A 12,685-nucleotide genomic window follows, 5' to 3' on the forward strand; every position below is an offset into this window, starting at 1 on the left:
GGGCTTTTGGGAAAATTCTTTATGTATCATACCGGTACCTAGAAATATTTCGTCTATAGATACTTCCCGTAAAATCATGAAATATTCATCCTATAGTTGAAGACGATCGTCTGTATGCATCAGTGTCAGATTCAGATTGGTAATTTGTGGAAATATTGTAGGAACAGGTTCATTAATAATATAATAGTCATTAGAAGTGAGTCATTCTTTTTCTTCGTCTAATTAAATTTTTAAATATTGATGTTGTGTGTTGATGGGGTGTTGTAAATTATGATTTAATTTTATCATCAGAGCAGCTGGTTTAATATAGACGGTTACATTTCCAAAAGGTTTTAACTGACGCATGTGTTAGTTTCTAGCTCATTCTTAATGCTCGGCTTATAACATCACTGAACTAAATATTGATATTAAGTCACGCCCTTGTAGGATCAAACTGATGTTCATAAGGCGCTAAACCAAATTACAAAGGTTTATCATATCATAGTTGATGTCTGTGGAGGTCAGGCTTTCCCAAACTACCTTCACCTCATACAAAACGACGCGCATAACCTATGAGTTACCAAAATCAAATTATCTATCTAACAAAGAAACGTAGTTTCGTATGGGCTTCTCTGTTGAATATACTTATATAGGCTAACCTAGTTTATGTGGGGTTTGGGAAAGGGATCCCGAAACGTATGTAATCTAAATACGTTAGACATCAGTCTATTTGTTTACTATCTGACTACAATAGTAATTGTGTATCTTGTATACCTTAACAACCAACTGATTTAACATGTAGTATGTCGTAAATGAAATGAAATATACTACTATTAGGCTTTAAATGATAACGAATACTTGGGCAATGCATTTTACATTCTAGTTCACTGTTCTACGAATATGTGATCTCTTTCAATCAGGATTTCTCATGCGATGTTTACAGCAGGCTGAGAAGGTTGACATATAAAACGCCTAGTCAAATGGAATGAGGTGAAAATTCGCATAGAGTGTGAAATTAGGCTTTACGATCAAGCTATGTTGGATATCATTAGATACCAGTTTAGAGCCCTCTCCCATTGGATATTGAAAGCTACCTAGAGCTTAATCTTTCAAACATAGAAGTTGGCTAAGTTCGACATCGAAAGCTCAAACTTTCAAGGAATATTTCATTCAATGGCTATTAACATTCTGTAGTAACAATTCAAGATCAGGACAAAGACAAAACCGATATAACAGGCATTTTGTTTATTATGAAGAATGCATTTGTTAAAATGTACAGAACAGAAAAAGAATGGGGACAGACATTGATTTATTTTGTTCTAAATTCAGAGAAAACTTCAGTGAAAGATAACATGGTAAAAGTGTTGTAAAAACAGCAATATATCAGTAATAATTTACTAATATCAACCGGGTCAACAGAAATTCTAAATCAAAACTATCCAACAAAATTTGAGCAAAGAAAAATTTGAACATAATCATTTCAATGTTATTTTCTCCAAGAGACGTAAGTTTTAATTTTTGAGCTTGATAGGGTTAACAACAGAAATGAACACTTGGTCACAGACACTGACAGTTGATGATTATTGAAATAATATAACAATAAAAGAGAATAATAAATGAGAATGATCAAAATTACTGGCAATTACGACAAAAACTTTAACAAAACAGTCAAATTTTATTTCTAAATTTCTACGTTAACAAGGAATCCATGATATCTACTCAGCAAGAAAACTCAACATTGTTTTTAAGCCATGAAAATTTCCATAATAAATTATTAAATAAATATAAATCTAATAAATGGGAACATTTTCATTACTTGGCTTTAGCACTAGTCATTTCAAAATATAACAAAACTTCTTCTAAGTCATTATAATAAGACAAAAAGAGGGCCATGCGTAGTCTAATTAGGTGTAGGTTAGAGTTTAGCAATTGATTAATACTACATTGTTGTAATCAGGTGGGAAATGATTCCAGTATTGTTACCAAAATAGGTAGGAATGATTTCGAGTTATCTCCCTGCTTCAGGAATTCTCTCCCTTACATTTAAATAACTGATGCAGACATGATATGGAATAACTTGGGTCTAGGATAGGGTTAATCAGAGTTTACAAACTTTAATTCGGTTATGTACATTTTTAAGAAAGAAAAAACGATCAATCTAATTGATGTGAAAAAATTTTAAATAAAAATCTTCAGCAAACATCCCTACTTCCTGTAAAATATACATACTTTCTTATGAAAACAAATATACTTCATGGACAATAATTCTATTTTATTCCAAATACTTCTGATAGCTGCTCTTAGTACAACGACTGAAAGCTTTACCAATTGAACTTTGAATAAATTACAATTATAGCATTCTTTCATTCAGTTGTCACTGTCTTATCTGAACACTTCATATAACAAAATATGGTACATAAGGCCTGCTATATTAAAAGTTAAAAATCAGCTCCCCAAACATAATATATATTATACTGAAGCAGGTATTGGGTGAATCCAGAGCACTGTTTTTTCTTAAAATAAGAAATGACGGTAAAGAAAATGAATAGATTTACCTAGCAAATTTTGTTCTTTGTATAGTTAAGCCAAGACATAATAAATAATACAAAATACATCTATATTGTCCAAAATTAGATTTCGATTTGATATTTATCAATTTCTCCAAATTTAAGCCAAGCTTACATGTTTATGATTATACAATAACGTAATTCAAGTGAAAAATGTTGAAATTGTAATGCTGAAGTTTGGAAACCATATAGATGTAATTTGTATGATGTCTGCGTCAATCATTTTTAATATAAAATTATAAGTAATGTTGAAAATTACATTCCTAAACTCTCCAAATACTCTGCTATTACTCCTACTCCTTTATTGACATTGCCTTGTTGACTTCCTTCAGCAACATGAGCTATAACTATAGCTGAAAAATACAAACAAAATTCTTTTAATGGATTTGTGCAATATGGTTAAAATAATTATAAGCAAAGATTAGCACCTTTCCAATTTTCAATTAGGATCCTTGGTTCTAGTGTTTCCAACAAACCAAGCACTTTATAACTTCACTATCGCAATGGCCCTTAGATAGTATTAGCTGCTTACGATTTTCACATCATTTAAAGCTTAATTTAGACCATTTGCAATATTAATAACTCAAAACTTATTCATGTAAAGATCAAGTCATACCAGAATCCCGGCATGTTTTAACAAAATGACAAAAAAAGTTTCGCCAAAGTCTCTAACCATTTTTTTTTATTATTTAGGCAAGAAAAGGCAGTTATTCAAAATGTTAAATTTGATACCACAAATTTTTGTAGGCATAAAACATAAAAGGAAATAACCTACCAGTTTTAGAACATTGTAATGTTACACCTCCATGGTCTTTTTTCTTTCCTAGTACCTAGAATAAACAGAGGGTGTTATTAACTTACTGACCATTATTACAATCGTCTTCAACAAACTATCTCTAAATATCCAAGGTAACGACTTTTTTCTCTCAATATAAATGAATAGCTGGAAATGATCAACTAGCCTTGAAGAAGTCCATACTCTTCTAGTACTTCTGAGGACTATTTTCATATATTCAAGACTAAAATCAACCCCCAAAATGGCACACCTGTCCCTTAAAATTACCAATGAGAACACGTGTTGCACAATTCCTTTCAACCTTGTCTGCCTATAGATTTTACTTTTGTTACTCTGTTATGTAAGAAACAGAATTAAACACCTACCAATTTACCATCTTCTGACCGTAAAAATTGATATTTAACACCACCTAAGACTATACCACTGGCTTGAAATGGGGTAAAATCTTTCGATTTAAAACAGGAAGCTACAGTAGCACCTTCTTGTGGAGATATCTGGAAAGCCTGGAAGAAAAATGATAAGTTTTTTATATACAGGAACTATCTGCAATCATATGTCAACTGGAGCATACTACCTAGAAACTCACTGAAAAAACTTCCATTCAGGGTTTGATATTGATTACAATATTGAGATCTATTATCAATGGCTGACTACCGATTGATAATCTAAATAATTTAATTGATAAACCCTGTAAATACTAAATTAAAAACATGCCAAAATTCTAATTTCATGGGTAATTTTTGCATCATAGAAGTATATACTGGCTAGTTATTCTAGTTCATTGAGGGTATGTTATTTGCTAAAGGGAACCTATGTGGAAGAGACTACTACTTGTTTGTTTTACAATATACTGCAGGTAGATCATAAAAAGAATCCCTTTTCTCACATCTTTCACCCTAGGAATATTTTCATCAATATTTTAATTTTATAGTGATTCATGCTGTTTGAGTCTAAGGGGAGATAAATGGATATTATGAAACCAATACCAGTATGAAAGGTGTAGGATAACACATAAAACATGACATTGATTACATCCTTAAAATTAATTAAATAAAACAGGACAGGGAAACAAAAAAAACTAATATTTCCTTCTACAACATGACTTATCAGTCGAATTTGTCTTTTATCTACTAACATAATTTATACCATTTTATGGGTTTTAAACTAGTTCAGCTTTGTCTAGGGTTATTTACCTAAACGAGTGTCCCAGCAGGAGTTGCTCAGTTTTTAAATTAGATCATTTTGAAATAAGATAGTGGACCACAGCCATATACGCCCTTCACGGCATGCTGATGGTAAAAACGAAACATCCATTTTAAGTTTCAAAATCAGTTGAAAACTAAGAGAGTAATAGCATATTCAAGATTTTAGGGCAAGGGCAATACTTCTGCTTCTAAAAATCGAAAATAGCTCAAAATCAAACTTGATCTTCATTTTATGAATATGTATACACATACCAAATTTCATTTGATTCGATCAAAAAATCTAGTTTTTAGAGCGTTTACAAGCAAATGTTGACGGACCGACGGACGGACAGGGGTGCCGACAATATATGTCCACATAAAGAGATGTGGTCATATAAAAATGCAGAAAGTATAAGCTATCTTGCAACATATTTTAACAATTGATATATCCTGCTAGTTTGAATTCAGAGGTAAATAAGACAAGTGTATAAACTATCAATACATACCGCACCAGCAGCATTGGTAGTCCATGCTGCTCCACCATCAATTCCTATAATACATGCCTTGTCTGCATGTGCTGCACCACTCGAATCTTTGGTCTGAGCAATCAAGTTATCGATGTATGAATCCCAACTCATTCTGAAAGAACAAGTGTTATTAAAACTAAGTTAAAAGATAATATATATAAATCACTACTCTAATGATCCTTAATATCGCAAAACAGTCATAAACCTCTCCTAATACGAACACTGATCACACTGGTTACTAAGGTTTGATTGAAATTCAATTAGATTTTATTAATATTATAAACTAATAGTAATTTAGTTCCTGGTTGAAGTCACTTCCTGTCAGCCTGTATCAACTAACTACCTTCTGATTATTAACTACTTATCTTACTACACACTACACATTTCTCACCCTAGTGTCTCTCTCTGTTTATTTTTGACAGATTTCCAAATACAACATATTACAATACTACAATTGCATACAATTCTTCTTGAACACTATTTTAACAGTGAAAATATTTTATTGTGCAATTCTTCTCATTCAAACAATGTAACTTACGAAAGTCGATGGAAATATAAAGTGACTGAACACATAAACCAACTACATAGCCAAATATTGTGGTGTCAAAAGACCCTTCTTTATTTCATTCTAATTTTGAAAGCATAAAATATTAAACTAAATCAGTCAATTCACCTCAAAAATGTATCCAATTAGCAGTATTGTAAATGATGTACAGTAGTTAAAATAAGTATGAATAGAGAAATATAGATTGAAGGCTGATATCTATAAATAAATAAAAATTTAATCATAAAAAAGTTGTCTTGATGAAATGCATCGATTTTCTGCATTGAAGAATTTAAATCCAGCTTTAACATAAAACAGCAAAACCTGTTACTGATTGGTTTCTAATGATTATTATTTTATGTAGGGTTGAGATCAGTGAACAGAACTGACCCATCCTTTGTAAATATTTCCAGATGGCTGCATCCCAAATAAACAAGACATTAAGATGGATATATTGTGTCCATTTTACATTTTTATACAAATACTTGTCAAGTTCCAGTTAGTCAGTGAAGCACAAAATAAACCCTTACCACTTAATACTAGACACAAACAAACACAAAGGATATGCATAAAGATGTAAGAGAGCAAGACATTAACCATATTTTGAACCATGTTGCCAACACATAGTACACATGCCTACAAAATTTGATGTCTTTTAAAAGAAGGAAAATAAATTTTCATGAAAATTGTTTGCAAAAAAGACCATTGTAAAAGGGACAATTAAAATCAACCTATTTCAATAAATTTCAGGTTAAATCATTGAAGGGACAGGTAGGCTATTAATTTGACCAATCATACTTTAGTCTGGGGACTTAGTAACTGGAATTTTTTGGCTGAGCTAATCAGTAATAGTGTTCACAGCTCACCGTCGAAATTTGAACCTTCAAATCCATGTGGGTCAGCGTTTGAATGTAAAAGTGATGACTCGTCAATTCAAGATACTCTGTGATATATAGAAAAAAACATCAATAGAAATAGTGAGTAAAATTCCTAGGTTGAAGTATTTTTAAAGGAATTTTGTGATTTCATACATTTCTAGTACTTCTGAAGACTATATATACATATCTTCAAAACTAAAATCAACCCCCAAAATGGCACATCTGTCCCTTTAAAAGCATCATTGAACTAGTGGTTAATATCTTAATTTAACATCTTATTACATATTTCATGCCCCTAATTTGAACTACATTTTCAAACCATTGACCTTTAAATTTGATTGAACAGTAATATTAATTTACATATTTGACTGGAGGGTCAACATCAAATCAACTTCCTGTTTTCAACTCAATATTAACCTGATTTTGACACTGCCCAAATCATAGTAATAGAAATTATCGTAGACTTGTGTGGTATATTATGAATAATTACATATCATATCCAATACCCTACATCTCTACTTGACATCTCAGCATCCTTATAGAGATTCCACACACAAGTTTACACCAAGCCTTTATTTAATGAATGAATGTGGATCTTGTTATCGTTATGGGGGAATAAACGCTTGTCACATGATAACCCAGCATTTATTCCCCCATAACGATAACAAGATCCACATTCATTCAAGTCAAGCTAGTCAATTGTAGCGTAAATGACAAAGGATCCCAGCACATTTGTCTGAGGAATTCTTGAAAAAGCTCTAGTCCTTTGGTTTTTTTTTAATGTAAAAGGGGTTTTAATTAATGTAATTCGATAAACAGCAAGGAAGTTTCTCAAAAATATAAAGAAAAACACTTCCTATACTGGTATTGGATAATATGATAATTATTTGGCAATGGTACAAGTTAAATCCATAATCTTCTTATCAGACAGTTATAGCACTTCAAATCTTCAATATAAATAATCATAAACAGTAATCTCTACTCAATAATATCTGGAGTATAGAGTTCCCAATTTTTTTTTTTAAGAGCATTTTTTCATTGGTGACAAATTTACATAACTGACTGACACTATAATCAACTTTTCTGTGTCAACTCCGTGACCCACTAAGATTCATCATGTAATGCCTATATCATAGATTTGTATGAAAGAATAATTTCAAATACAGTCAAAAAAGTTAAGAAAAACAGTTCAAATTAAATGCAGTCAGTCACTTAATTTGATAAATCTTTGCTGGCAATTAGCCTACTCTTGTTGTTATTTATTAGGCAATTTGACATACACAAGTGAAACTGAGTCAAGTGATTGTAGATAATCCCACTTTTAAAAGAGGCCACTTCATGAGAATTGCTGATCAAGATTTTATTGATTTTAATATCATTATAACCAGACCTCTACTTTAGCCTGTACATGTAACTAAAATGACGGATCCAAAAATGATTATGATGCAAGTAAAAGTAAGGCAACACCTACACCAATTACTTGTTACAGTAATCAAATAGGTAAGTCAGCTTACGTAACCTAAGCTTGAATGATCATAAAAATTATCAAATCAGATATTGTATTAATTCAATAACAAAACCACTGAAAGTCATGGTATGTCCCAAGAATGTACAAGCGGCAAGCATTTATATTTGTGTTCTATTTAATGGTGAACTTGTATTATATCCTATTCCATCACGGTCATAATAAATTGAGGGCGTATATACCCCAAAACAGAAGCAGGAATTGAGATATCCTGTGCACATGAAATTCCATAATGGTTATTCCAATAATTGGTGCAGACGTCTCATTTAACACTACAAGAGATGCATTTTCAGTATTCAATGGAAACAACGAAACAAAGAAAATACAATTGGTGAGGTAATTGTTTTTAAACAGCAAAGTCACATCCTCTCAGTCAGTCACTGACAGGTGAGTAAGCCATAAAAATATTTGTGCATCAGGAAGTAATGTGAAGTCTTGGCCTGAGACAAAGATATTTTCAATGTTGTTGTTGTCTTTTTGATAAGCCCATACCTATCATGCTCATACCCTTGACAATGATATACTATTCCTAATCTTTCTAATAAGCTAGGTCTCAATTTTAATTTTAAGTAGTTTACATAATGCACATTCTTTGATATCAATTATGTAAAATAATATTAGACTATGCAACCAGACTTGAGTCTTGGCTGTAAAATCACATCACAATCACTTAATCTTGATTGCACAATGTAATCAAGAAGGAATTACACCATGATCATTTGATTATAATCTCCTACTAAATACATCATTATTATCAACAAGATGCCACCGACAACGCGGACGTCGGAGAAGAATCAACTTTATTAACACGTGCCCGCCTCCCTTGACCCTACTAATTTGATGAGCTGTCAGTGTCAACTACGGAAAGCGTTTTCAAGCGTTAGAGAAGCAAATTGATGCCGACACACAAGAATTTACACCCTGAACCGCATCCAAATAGCATCAAACATATCATAAATTGAAAACTGTTCATCCTAAACCGAACCCCATGTCAGAATTGATGACAGGGAAAGTCTGAAAAATGAATCATCACCTCGTCTACGATGTTCTCGATAACAACTATACATTCTTGTCGGTTTATGTAAATATTACTAATGTGGTACAAATTACCTGATTTAATTTATAGTTAGATGAAAGTACTAGGTGGATTTTGGCTTAACTCTCCAAACTTCAACCAAATTTGGGCTAGTAAATTCTAATATGGCGGCCGGTGTATGAGGTCTTCAATACAAGCTGTTACCCGGTTTACTGTACCGTATCGCCAGTCAACTGACTCAACCTAGGGGGCGACACTAGTAATGGCCACGCCGCTAGACGGGATTATCAAGCTCTGGAATAAACGCGTGAAACAGGAAATTGCGTACAACTTGACTTTTAGAGAAACTAGTGTTTAAATCTTCATAATATCAGGAACAACAAGTGTAAAAAAAATCATTTGATTTTTGGCGAATATCTTTCAAAATAATGTATGAAATATTGAGTACTAAGTCTTGGTAATCGAAAATAAAACATAGCCCTGTAGTAAATTTGCTCACAGGGTACTGATAAAAACTCCAGTTTAAAGGGATTGGCTTGGAAAAAAATGCGAGATTTTGCGTCTTTTTCTTTTAAACATATTTGGTTGTGCCATAATTATGTCAATATACTAAAATATAAATTCAAAAGGATTTATACATACTAATACAATTACATGAGCTTTTAAGAAAATTTATTATTAAGCTTGTAATGTGTAAATGTCGGGTACCGTACTATGTATTTCCAATTCCATATCAATGTATGTACGATCTTGTTTGTCTAAATCACCTTTATAGTGAAACACTTACTTCAAATCGAATTCTTTATTCTCGCCTTCATACAGATTTTCACAAAAACACATAAATTAGGATTACAAACGCATAAATTGCTCGCGAACTGTGAGGCGTAACCATTAATTAGTTGTTGTCACAAACAGTCTTATAGGACTTTATTACCTCCCTTTAACCAATGCAAACCTCAGCCTTATCTCTGGTATTTGAGAGTTTAAAGGTTCGCGAACATTCAGAGCTGAAACTATAGCGGCTCAACAAGTCATTCAAGCCAACTAAATGTTTCAGGTCTCAAATTTCGACGGTGAGGTGTGAACACTAAAAATCCCGTTTCTGAGACCATGGCTGTCCTACAATTGGTCGAACAAATGGCGAATATGACCATTCTGGTGCAGATATATATGCCTACTGGACTGTTTCTGGATAAATATTTAGATTTTTAGGGCTTCATAAAAATAATAACATAGTTATAATAAACTTTATAATTTAAATGGACTAGATATACAAGTGAAATGATTCTAAAACGCCATATTCCGCTAATATGGGTAATCCGATAAACCCATAAAAAAAAATTTCTTAAGCCTTATTAATTACTTTGTAGTATGGATTATACAGGTTATCTATTGTTTAGTTATGACACCAGGCTCCACTTCTGAATATTATACTCTCTTATTGCCGTATGTTTGAGAATTTAAATTTTATGTTCATTATTAGAGGTGGTAAGGTATGGCGATGGACGGTGATTTGACATCTTAAAGGAATTATTGTTAAGAGCTTCTAAGTGCACAGCTATTCCCCACAGCCCCGGAACTCGTTACGACAACGGTAATTTTAATAAACTGTTTCTCTTACAAGCTAAACTTGTCCTAATTGTCGAAATTCTCTTTGCGATTTTCGTATTGTAAATAAATGATAAGCTCTTTTGAAGAATTTGTCACGAATACACATAGCCAGAATTTTACAATTGACCAATTGCCGTAAAATGCAATTCTTCAAAAATTCATAATTGTTAGTCATAAAAAATCTAGAGCTAAAATCTACTAATTGTATCTTTGCTTGATGACGTAAAATTCCGTAAACATAAATATCATCGATCCAGAAAAACGGTGAGACGAAAGCCGCTCTATAGAGTCGTTTTGCCATCTCACTTCGGAACACCGCTGCAAAACCGGGACAATATGACCATGGGTATCTTTTTCGCCCATGAAACTCATTTCGAGCCACTTTCCATTTTCCTGTTCGTAGTACTCGAGGGTAGTTTATCGTACAACAATGTATATTATTAGGATTCAGTCGTGATGCAAATAATTCTAGAAATAACTGCATATCAAAAACTACATCGTCATCTACCCTAAGTGTCCATTCTGAGTTCTGGCAATGTTCTGTCACCCATCGTAATCCCATTACAGCTTTATGTGTTAAATTATGGTAAGAATCAAAGAAATCTCCTTGCACCATGTCTCTATATTTCATACTTTCACTTTCTATTGCGGCTTGAATATTTCGATTTGACGGACGACCTACTAAGAAAACTACTCTTATCTTAAATGGTAAAAACAAAGTTTTAGAACCATACGTTTCTCTTATAGAGTTTCTTCTGTGATAGTTTGGAATGGAAGAATGAACCATCACTATGACATTTGTAACCGATGACCCAGAACAGATTTCCTTATTATTGATGAGGTAATCGTTATATAAAGTAATTGGTAATTGTCGACTTTTGGTGTAATAGTCTAAAATTTGATTCTGAACTGTTCGATTATTCCGAAGGGTTAGTGGATCCACATTTTCATCTGAATACGGAATCGACATATTATCGTATGGTTTCTTATTGACCATCAGAGAAACTTCCATGTCTTCACTTTCGGAATTCCAAAAGTTTCTATCCAGAAAACTGACGAATCCCAAATATGTCGTATTTATTCTGTTTGGTGATTTAGAGTTCTTCCACATCATCGGATGTAGTACTATAAATACTACCATAACAAAAATAACCAACTGTTTTGTTTTTATCCATCGCCTGAAAAATAGTTAATTAGTATAATAACCTTATTTTACTTTTTTCAGGGCCAATATATACTGTAGCTTATCCCCGTGCCATATGCAATTTTGTATGAAAATTTGCGAATTCTACTGTACATCTGAAAGTATTTTCACAAGTGGAATGCTGAAATGTTCTCATTTCTAGAATCGGGAAAAGTTCTAAAACTTTCAGAGGGTGGAAATATGTACCAATCTCCGTCTGTACGAACATCAATTCAGTTTAGATGATCGGTTTGGTGCATTGTGTTAAAGGGACAATTGCTATATTTTTATGGATCAATCAAGTCTCAAAAAACGGGAATTTTTTAACTTAGGAATTATGCGACTTTCGTACATTTCTAGTATTTCTGAAGAATATTTACATATATTTAAGGATAAAATCAACCCCCAAAATGCTGTATCTGTCCCTTTAATAAACACATAATTCCTAAAATCCTAAAATTTGAATTGCTAGAAAAAAACAGTGAAAACAGTGAACACGTCGGATGACTTACCATAAACCATACATTTTATCAATATCGGATGGATGTTTCAGGTGGGGTAGTCAACTGGACATAACTTTCCACAGCGTTCATACTCTCAATAACCTAGTATATAAAGAATCCTTATTGATATACCATCTGATCCAGTTCAAATATTCACAATAATTATACCCAACAGCTTGACTCAACACGGTGTTAATCGATTTTTTTTTTAAAAAAGAGACCTTATTAATGGCTTGTGGTAAGTGATCAACAGATCACGATCAATTGTATCTGAATATATCGACGAACGAGAGGTAATTGTATGACCTATAGATGTTTGATCTCTATAGAAAGTACGATGCATCCCTTGAAG

At 32.5% G+C, this 12,685-nt stretch overlaps 2 protein-coding genes across 2 annotated transcripts; both read right to left on the reverse strand.

Annotated features, from left to right (window-relative positions):
• Positions 1-1,209: 1,209 nt before the first annotated feature.
• On the reverse strand, positions 1,210-9,286 carry LOTGIDRAFT_183446 (hypothetical protein). Its single transcript, XM_009062158.1, has 5 exons — positions 9,111-9,286; positions 5,033-5,165; positions 3,708-3,845; positions 3,322-3,376; positions 1,210-2,899 (listed from the first exon to the last, which is right to left on the reverse strand). Exons 2-5 carry the CDS (start codon positions 5,162-5,164, stop codon positions 2,802-2,804), a joined length of 423 nt encoding a protein of 140 aa, XP_009060406.1. The 5' UTR covers position 5,165; positions 9,111-9,286; the 3' UTR covers positions 1,210-2,801.
• A 1,560-nt stretch (positions 9,287-10,846) lies between these two features.
• Positions 10,847-11,461, reverse strand: LOTGIDRAFT_96132 (hypothetical protein; the record flags this gene model as incomplete). The annotated part of the gene is made up of 1 exon (XM_009062159.1): positions 10,847-11,461. A coding segment is annotated over one exon (615 nt), but the record flags the coding sequence as incomplete, so codon positions are not given.
• Positions 11,462-12,685: the final 1,224 nt, after the last annotated feature.

This window comes from Lottia gigantea (genome assembly GCF_000327385.1).
Source record: "Lottia gigantea unplaced genomic scaffold LOTGIsca_5, whole genome shotgun sequence".
Taxonomy (NCBI): domain Eukaryota; kingdom Metazoa; phylum Mollusca; class Gastropoda; family Lottiidae; genus Lottia; species Lottia gigantea.

Excerpts from the sequence above, each read along its gene's own strand:
- LOTGIDRAFT_183446 (XM_009062158.1), bottom strand. The coding sequence starts at position 5,164 with ATGAGTTGGGATTCATACATCGATAACTTGATTGCTCAGACCAAAGAT. Across the intron at positions 3,846-5,032 it reads CTACCAATGCTGCTGGTGCG|GCTTTCCAGATATCTCCACA; the intron begins GTATGTATTGAT and ends TTTTTCTTCCAG. Across the intron at positions 3,377-3,707 it reads GGTCAGAAGATGGTAAATTG|GTACTAGGAAAGAAAAAAGA; the intron begins GTAGGTGTTTAA and ends TGTTTATTCTAG.